Genomic DNA, 9307 nt, shown 5'->3' on the forward strand with positions numbered 1-9307 from the left:
TCCACCAGGAGATACAAGAGGATATTTGTTCTAACATACGGACAGTAAAAGTTCCAAGTGTCTTGAAGCTACATGCCTCAACCCTCTTGTGCAGGGGTTTTTCATTTACAAATCACTAAGTACACTAACAGAAAATATTTGATAGAACCCTTTCAGAGTAGGGCAAGATGGTTCAACTATCAAATAAAATCATCATTCAACACAGGGAGGATGGTGTACAAGTCTGAAGCGAGTCCTATCAGATCCCGAACAATTCAGTCCAGTGCATCTCTTTGCATTGCCCTCAGCGAAGACTGTGTCTCGGCAGTCTACAGGAGGAGCTGACGTTACTCTACACAGCCTTATTTAGTGCTCAGGGTAACATTTGCAAACACAGCTAGCATGTCAGAATAGAGAAAAACTGAGACAGATGGTAAGATATATATGGTCAGTTCTAAAGAACTGTTCTGCTGAACGATCAGGGCTTGAAGCCAGTAAGTTATTTGCCTTGTCCTATAKGTATCAGGCCTGAAACAAAGATAAAGGAGTTCAAGGAATACGTCAGCTCTTAAATAATAAGCATAAGGAGGTAACGGAAGTCCAAGGCATCAAGCACAAATGCTGATGAATCAAAAATAGCAGCAAGCTAGTATTAAGCACTTGAGATGAAGGCCTCAAAACCCCCTACATTTTACTAACTAGAAAACAGATCTGGAACCAAGAAATAGCCCTCAGACAATTCTTGAAAATCTGCACAAGAAATAGGAACAAGTTTCTGAATCAAAACTACTCAAGGAAATATCTAGGTTGTTTGGAGCACAGCATTTAAACTTGGCCACAGGCAACACGATAACTAAAAGAGGTCTTGGCTTCTGCTCTGTTCTCACTAATGCTCTTTCAAGAGTCAAAATGCTGTAAGAACATGGATAATATCCTACTAGTCTAACAGGTTGAGTTCAAGGAGTGAGAGAAGTTATCCATAAGGTGTTCTAAAGAACATACACTAAGAAATAGCAAAATGACAGATATTACCGAAGCCTATAGGAGCTCTTCACAAACGGAGAAATTAAAAGTATGAAAACTCATTTCAAAGGTATAACTTTAAAAAGTCCTGGCAGTTTTTTTCCTAAAATTCCTTTAACTTTCTAAAAAAAATAAATAAAAAATAAAAACAAAAAAATTCTTCTATGTCCCTATTAAATACCTGTCTGGTGATCGTCTTGACCAACGTCCTCTGTCAGATTCTGCAGGAGAAAAGGAATGATACAGTTAAACAACATAGTAATCTTCACTTCTCAGTAATGTTTTTAACCCTTAATTGATATATTAAKGAATTCATCTTCATTATTAAAAAACATCTAGCTAAGACTGCAGAGTATTTGTGTTTTAAGTTCATATTCATTTAAAAAGTTACCCTTGCAAATTTAAAAAGTTCAGGGATAATCTATGAAGTAATTTAAAAACACATATTTTTGAACATGTTTGATCAAAAATATAATCAAACTAGGTTTAAAGAGAAGAAATAATTATCCAYTAGGTGGAGAATTTTGTAGTGCTGTTTTAAACAATTCCATTAATAAATGTCAGCATTAGAAAGTTTAACTTTACTATAAAAAACACTCTATTTAAAAATGAACACATCAAGTGTTCTCAAGAAAACTCATTGAAAATTAAAATATCAGAAACCAGTTACCCCCTTTTTTGGGCAATGTCTTTCCCACTAAATTTGCAGTCTACAGCCAGAAGCTGCATATGTACTTCAAGCTATAGAAGTCCAGCTGCAATAAAAATAAAAYGTAAATGCACAGCAAACAAGCAGGGACTGTTTTCAAAAATCCTTACTTCACTCTTCGTGAGAGGACTGTTCATTCATTTCATATGTTTTTCCCAAGAATTATAAGGAATTGGATAGTGATGATTACTATCATTATCTGGTAAATCTGGGAAACCTTACATAGAAACAACATCTATTAAATCCAGTATTGCAGTGAACACTCCAGTCTGACCCTTGGAATATAATTGTTCAATTTTTAATTACCTTACTTATCTTTTAATTCACTAGTTTCAAAACCTGCAGCCATCTTTCTACTCATTCTCCTTCCATAAAAAAAGAGAGTAACAGCATTTAAGAAATGTAATCACTTAATGATTTCAACCACAAATACATTCTGGACTAAAGCCTCAACTACTCTGTTAAAAGAAAACTGCAAGTCCTCACCAGCTTATTGAGGGTGTGGTAAATCTTGTGAATATTTGCCAGTGTTGATAGGTGAGAGTTCAGTTGAAAATCTAGAGACGGGAAAAATAAGATGTCAATTTTATCTGATTTCCAGCTCTAGCAACTGAAATTTTCATACATTGTCTTTTTATTAAAATTATTAGAAGACTATAAAATAAAAGCTGAATCAACTCTATCAACATCAACATTTTCAACATACAACAAGAATTACTGAAATCTGCAAAAGAAAGCCTATACATACTTTTTTCCTTAAGGTATGCATCATATCCATCAAATTAAAATTATAATTAAAAAATATGTTTAAAATGAAACATTATTTACAACATTTTAATATTCTTTTAAAATGAGAATCATTACTACAGATCTTTCATATTACCCAGTCTTCCTCTTCCAAAACTAGCTTAATTGCCCTGTCACATTTAAAAATCATTACTAAAGACTCTATTTTAAGATAGTTTGTTAATGCATACATATCTGTGTTTATACTGATCTCCTTGCAAAACTAAATGACTGGAATACATTTACAAGTCTGAAACATGGCTTTTGTATAATGAGCCAAGTGTCACAATACAGCAATCGCTAAGATCAAAACCAGCTAAATTCATAATAAAAAAGTTCTGATACCTCCTGTAAGAAGCCTTAACATTACTTGCATGTACAGAGATAATACACTTCAGTTTGCTTCAATTGCAAAAATGACAGTCTAATTTTTCCCCTACATTTAAATTCCATACTTTTGCTGGAAATACTTTTACAAAACTAGAAAAACAATGATTTCCAAAAAAAAAGATCAAATGTGATCCAGCAACAGAGCATGCAAGCCAACAAGAAGCTGGACACAGAACAATTGAGAAGATCAAAAACTAACTACTATAAAACATTTCTATTTAAATTAAATCAAGTTAGCTAACATACTAGAACTTCTGCACAAAAATGTTCTCATTAGGTAGTGTATGTCTCTAGTTATTTAAAAGGCATAGTATTGCAAGCAAAATTCTTCTATACACAAAAAACTGAATGTGCCTCACTAATGTCACTGTCTGTTTCTTAACATACTTTCATGGTTCATCATCACAGCAATAAAATACATATAAATCAGAAGTACCAAAGATGGAATTCCCAACTTCAGATATACTCATCTTTATTAATTCAAAGACAATCCATATCTTGTTATCAAGATACAGTAAGATGATCTTGAACAGGGTGCTAGATTTTTCTTCCACATTAAATGTTCAATTAAGTTCCACTCTGGCTAGTCAAACAATACTAGGTAGAACTATGTTCCAAAAAACAAAGCAGAGTTATTTGACCAACTATTCAATTCAACATGATAACAAGAACCAATAAATAAATAAAAAGGACAAGAGTCATTCCTAGATTAAGACCGAAATACAATTTTTAAGATTTTTTTAAACTGCCAGATCAGATTGAGCTTTTTAGAATATGAACTAAAAGATTTTCCTAGTTGCCCTAAGATCCACAAAGAACATAAGTCTTCAGAGAGACCAGCTAAATTTCAAGTTAGCAAGCTGAGAATAATGAGCAATTATTCTAATCTAAATTAATATTAAACTAATTTTGAACGGTACACACAAAAGTAATTAAACACAAGTAATACACAAAATACTTTAAAACTAATATTGTGTGTAAGCTATTGCCCTTAAAATAAAATTCCTAGGGACTTCAAAACACATCATTCATAGTAGTATGTTTCACACATCTACTGGGAATATCCTTTTAATTTTAAGCTGTTACTTAAAAAGCAGTTTATATAATCATAAACAATTCAGAACGATTACACGAGTATATTTTACAGTTCTTATCCAACAACCAACACATCTTAGTTCCACAGAAATGGTTTATTGGCATGAATACTGAGGTTATTGTAAAAGAAAATAATTTCAATTCTAGAATTTAACTAATGACATCCACAGAAATGGTTTATTGGCATGAATACTGAGGTTATTGTAAAAGAAAATAATTTCAATTCTAGAATTTAACTAATGACAGTTTGAAGTTTTCTCTTTTCTGCAGTGTAAGCTTGCAAAATAGGGATACCATTCAAACTCAAAACCAGGATTCTATACTTTGGTTACTATCATGAAAGCGAAGATGAGCAGTAGCCAGTACATTAGGAAGTTAAATTACAGCTCAAGTCACCTTCTGAACTGGTCACAGTGTTACTTATACCCACAGTGCAAGCAATAAACAGCAAGTATCCTATGCCATTTGAAATGGCAAATTTTGGAAAATGTTGTTGAAGAACCACAATCTGAAAAGAATACCTCCCATTCTGGCATCACTTTGCGTATTAGTGAAGGGACAATCGCACAGGCAACAGGACAGGACAAGTGAGCTGATTTAACAGCTGGCTGCAGCTGGAAGGCTCAGAAACACTTTCTCTCCCCCAACTTCATCTTCTAAATTTGCTTATGAACCTCTCAGTGAGGCTTCCCTCTACTGCCTGACCCTCTTGGTCAGCCCATCATGCTCTCTGGAATCTTATTCACCAGCAAAATCCTGCCAGTCTGCACCAGATCACCAGGGGACAAATAAGCAGAGTTAGAGCGAGACAGGAAAGAACATCACAGATGGGTGCAAAACTGTCCGTTTTATCTGCAGCAGACTGTTAAAGCAAAGCAGCTGTCCATTCAAGCCCCACTATGAGTAGACATACCACATGAAACTACATACTGAGGTTGTATGAGTTTTTACGTGAGGAAAGCCATCATGTGTGAAGGTATTTTCACCTGAATGGAAGAGCTTCAAAGCACGTGAACTGGTCAGAAATTATTCTGTGTTTTTCCTGCAGAAAAGGGAAATTATTTTGTAGTAAAGTACCATGCAGTTTAATGAGCTGGGATCAAAAGGAGGAGAGCTACTTGCTTTGTAAATACTGAAAAATGATATGCTGAAGTGTTTCCTAAGGCACAGATTTTAACAGGAGGGATGTATGTCAAACAAATGTATCTATTTTTATTGATTAACTTCTATTTTTCAAGTAGATGTTAACTTACCTTTAACAAGAACTGAGCAACTAAAATTCCAAATACCATTAAACATTTTGTAACAATTAAGAATATAATAGTCAAATTAAAAAGTACTGGTAAAAAAAATTGCAAATCCAGTGTCACACAAAAAGGGAAAGGAAAGAAATGCCAGAATCAACCCAAAAGCATGGGATTTAAGCCTTGTCTGTAGTTTAGCATACAGAGCAAGTGTTAAAGTCTGGGTGAGTCAATTTGTCACGATCACATATAATATAAATGTAAAAAGCAAACAGCTTAAAAATAACTTAAAAAAAAAGCGTTATTAAGATTTACACTAAGGATCTGGCAGTTACAGAGAGGCAGAAGAATGCACAGCTCATTGGGCTTGTTTCTGTAACAACCTGGAAAACTAAAAACAGACCCTTCTCAACAAAGCAAACTTAAGAAATGTAATAAAGAAGCAAACAAAAACAATTAAAATATTTTAAGTAAGTGAATAGTACAGGTGAGGGAAACTTGAACACTCAAGTTTCCTATCCAAATTTTACAATCTTAAAAGGTCAGGTCTTTTTTTTTTTTTTTTTTTTTTTTTTTTTTAATGATTGTGCTGTAATTCAGATGGGTGGCAATCATATGTTGTCAAACTATTCAAATGAAACCACAACTGAACACTTCAAGTAGAATATTTTTGCCTATGTGCCTTCATGCACACAGAGAAGTACATGTCTTAGCTAAAACGTAAACTTAGTTTGTGCTGTCAAAATTATCACCTTAAATCTCGAAAAAGATAAAAAAATTAAGAGAATAGAAGGAATTAATTTGATACAATTCTAACTGACAAAGAGTAAGAGCTGGAACAAACCACAGCTACTGGCTACATTACAATCTACTACAAAATTAGCAATGGTACTAAATCAAACCAGTAGTAGACTCCAAGTTTCCATTAAGAGCTTCTGATGTATTTATCTGAGCAAACGCAAAATCTATAGAAACTCTCACAGTAAATATACTTCTAGAAGTACTATACCTGACTCATACGTCATACAAATGCTACAGATAAAACTATGCTTTAAAAAATTAAGTATGTAAGTAGCTGTAGTAGTAGTTTTTGTGATTGACAAAATATATCTGACAGCTTTTAACTTAGTACAAATATCTTAGATATTTTGTCATTAGTTTCTCAGAAAATAATTAAAGAGAATACATACTAAACTAGACAGACTCACTGCTGAAAAATAAAATGTAGTGTTTATTATTTTTATTTAGTATAATCCTTCTGAAGGGGGAAAAATAATAGARTTGGAGAAAACTTGTAGTGATAGGGGAAGTAATGATTCAAAGTACTGTCTCCTTTAACAGTTTTAAGCAAGGTTTGCTTATCTAGAGAAATAACCATTTGCTCCACAGTCTACTTACAGAATTATCCTAACAATAAGATAACTTAAAGGTTAAGGAACTCAGAAAAACACATCTGAAATCCAGAATTGGTAAAAGCTTTCCACAGCTATGCTAATGAAGGAGAATTCCTATATTCATCACTGAAAGCAGAAAACAAGAGAAAGATGCGAATCAGAAGGTTTATTTTCATTTACACAAAAACACAGCAATGCATCCCAAAACAAGATTCCCAAACGGCAATACACAGCAGCCAGGAGCTGACTCCGCAATTCTGCCAGAGGATTAACAACTCATTTCCAATTTCTGTAGCTGAATCCGCTAGGGCAGCGGCCGCCTCCACCCAGGGTCCCCTGGAGCCCATCGAAGGCACAGCACTCCTCCTCCATGCTACAAGAGGAGGCCTGGGGGCAAGAGAAGGCAAACTAGAAATGGATAGAAAAGCGGGGTCTCTCCTGATTTAGCAGGGTTTAGCATAGGGCTAGATACAGAAAATAAGGAAAATACTATGCACAGCAAGGACATCCAATTAAGTGGAAAGCAAAGTGGGATGATCCATCCTAGCCTGAGGAGCAAGGCAGCCTAGCCATGAGGCCACAGAGGTGGTGCTGCAGGCACCTTTCCTCCCATATGTGTGCATATGGTCCAGCACCAAGCTCAGTACTACTGCTGACGCCAACGGTATCCTAACCTATATTTGCAATTTTGCATACATTACTATGCACTAAAAATATTCCGAAGCAAAAAYGAAGAGTGATTTAAACTCTTAATCACCACAACTTACATACTGATTAAATATATTCGATAACCATTCCTAATGGAGATTCTTGACAAAATAAACAAAGCTGGAATGACTAGCCACAGTTGGATAAGAATGACTAAAAGCAGTGTATAATCAGAACTAATTTTAATTGATTTCTAAAACACACATTCCCAAACCAAATAGCATTTAAGTGATTCATGTTACTCAGGCTGTGAACCAACCCTCTTTCAGTCTACAATTCAAGAACACAGTAAATCTACCTACATGGTATTTAATACAGAATCAAAATTTTACAGCCATTTGATGCAAACTGCTGATCTGTCTGAATCTTACTCTGTCATCAAATTCATTCAAAAAAGGTCAATGAGTTAATTTTGTATCAGCAGGTGCTACAGCCATAGAGTAGTTTGTCCCCAGTACTCTAACTTCATGCCAGATTAGACGTCATCTGTCGTCCTACAATGGGCATAAAGCCAGCAAAAACTTTCTATCTTGTGCTCTAGCTAATTCAGCAGAAATGCAGCCCTGTCCAGATTCAAGTACATACTGCCAGAGTATCCTGTACTACACAGATCTGTTATACATCACTGTGGAGCTTCAACAGCCTAGAAACAGTCATGCCAGTCAAAGAGATGACTGCCCCAGCTGTTGGTTTCTTCCTCTCTGCCAAAGGCTGCAGTTCTCATAGCTCTGCCAGCTGCATCCACCATAGGAGCACTCTCTAATCCACTTCAGGCAAAAATCAACCATGTTAGTTTAGACAATTTAAATAAGTGGCAAGCAAGAGCTAACCCAGATAAATTTGACTGAGTGGATTAGAGMGCACTCCTATGAACCACTTTACCAATAGAGCATGGAAGCAGTAATCTTCGGCTAATGGACAGTAATGAGCAGCTGCAGTAGAAAGTCCCAATCTAAATAGGGTCTGGGCAGCCATACATCTGCATCAAGTGACACAAAAGCATGTGTCACACTAGCTGGAGCTGGTACCTCCACCACCAGTGGAGGGTATACTAAAGCCTTGTAGTTCCAATCATAACAATACACACTTAAAAAGAAAAAAAAGAAAAGAAAAGATTGGAGAGCAAAAAGATAGTAAGTTTTGATCTCTTTATGAGCCCAAAAGAGAAATTCCGTTAAATCTCGCGACTATAATTTCAAGTAAAAGATGATAATGGTAGCATAAGAAAAATGCTTTCCTTAATTGTGCAAGTTTGTAAACCTCAAAAAAAGTTTCCACTTTAAGTCCTTGCTAGTCATACTTATTGCAGAAGGAACATCACATCACTACTACATGCTCAAATACTTCAACTGGATACAAGAGCTGTCCAGTTTCACGGGATGTACTGTGCTAATACAGTGCTTTTTGGAAAGCACAAGCACAGGCCAGAAATCTAAGCAAGTCTTCCTCTTGTGCTTGAAGATGCAAACAAAATTAGGAAGTGATTTTTAAAAGAAAAAAAAACAAGCCTTTTTTCCCCAATACCCCCGAAGTGAGGGAAAAAAGAAAATAGAGGATTAATAATTCATTTAAAAGTTAGCATAAGAAGTTACTCAAAGACAAAAACAAATTTGTATCAAGTAACAAAGTAACATAAATACAATCTCATCCTGATACAAAAGAATGAATAGAAGCAGTAAGAGGAAGTCTGTTTACTTGTCCAGCAGAACTCACTGTATGGCCTTGCACACAGCAGACATTTCTGACTMTATTTACTGGACTTGCAAGAAACAACACAGAGAAGAATTTAAGAAGGGCTAAAAAGAAGGCTCCAAAAAAGTCCAATCAAGAAACAACGATAAGCCAACTTCCATATTTGTAAAGATGTGCTACAAACACTTCTTGTTTCAAATATCTCTATTAATGAGGAAAAAAAAAAAAAACTAGTTACAGATAATGAAGGAAGTTGATTTAGGAAAACATTCCTATTTAAAATGCTA

General features: G+C 35.0%; 1 protein-coding gene across 11 annotated transcripts in view; it reads right to left on the reverse strand.

Annotated features, from left to right (window-relative positions):
• DCUN1D4 (defective in cullin neddylation 1 domain containing 4) overlaps positions 1 to 9307 on the reverse strand; it is a 35708-nt gene that overhangs the window by 24452 nt on the left and 1949 nt on the right. For 5 of the 11 annotated variants that reach the window (XM_085322896.1, XM_085322895.1, XM_085322893.1 and 2 more), the window contains exons 2-5: positions 4969 to 5024; positions 3324 to 3494; positions 2198 to 2268; positions 1184 to 1223 (exon numbers count right to left, since the gene is read on the reverse strand). In XM_085322896.1, the coding sequence (XP_085179022.1) occupies positions 1184 to 1223; positions 2198 to 2268; positions 3324 to 3357 (145 nt within the window). In that variant the 5' untranslated portion in view covers positions 3358 to 3494; positions 4969 to 5024. The other 6 variants (XM_085322900.1, XM_085322898.1, XM_085322897.1 and 3 more) reach the window with 3 other exon arrangements.

This window comes from Rhea americana, unplaced genomic scaffold (genome assembly GCF_003343005.1).
Source record: "Rhea americana isolate MKP2758 unplaced genomic scaffold, rheAme1 scaffold_8, whole genome shotgun sequence".
NCBI classification, from domain to species: Eukaryota; Metazoa; Chordata; class Aves; order Rheiformes; family Rheidae; genus Rhea; species Rhea americana.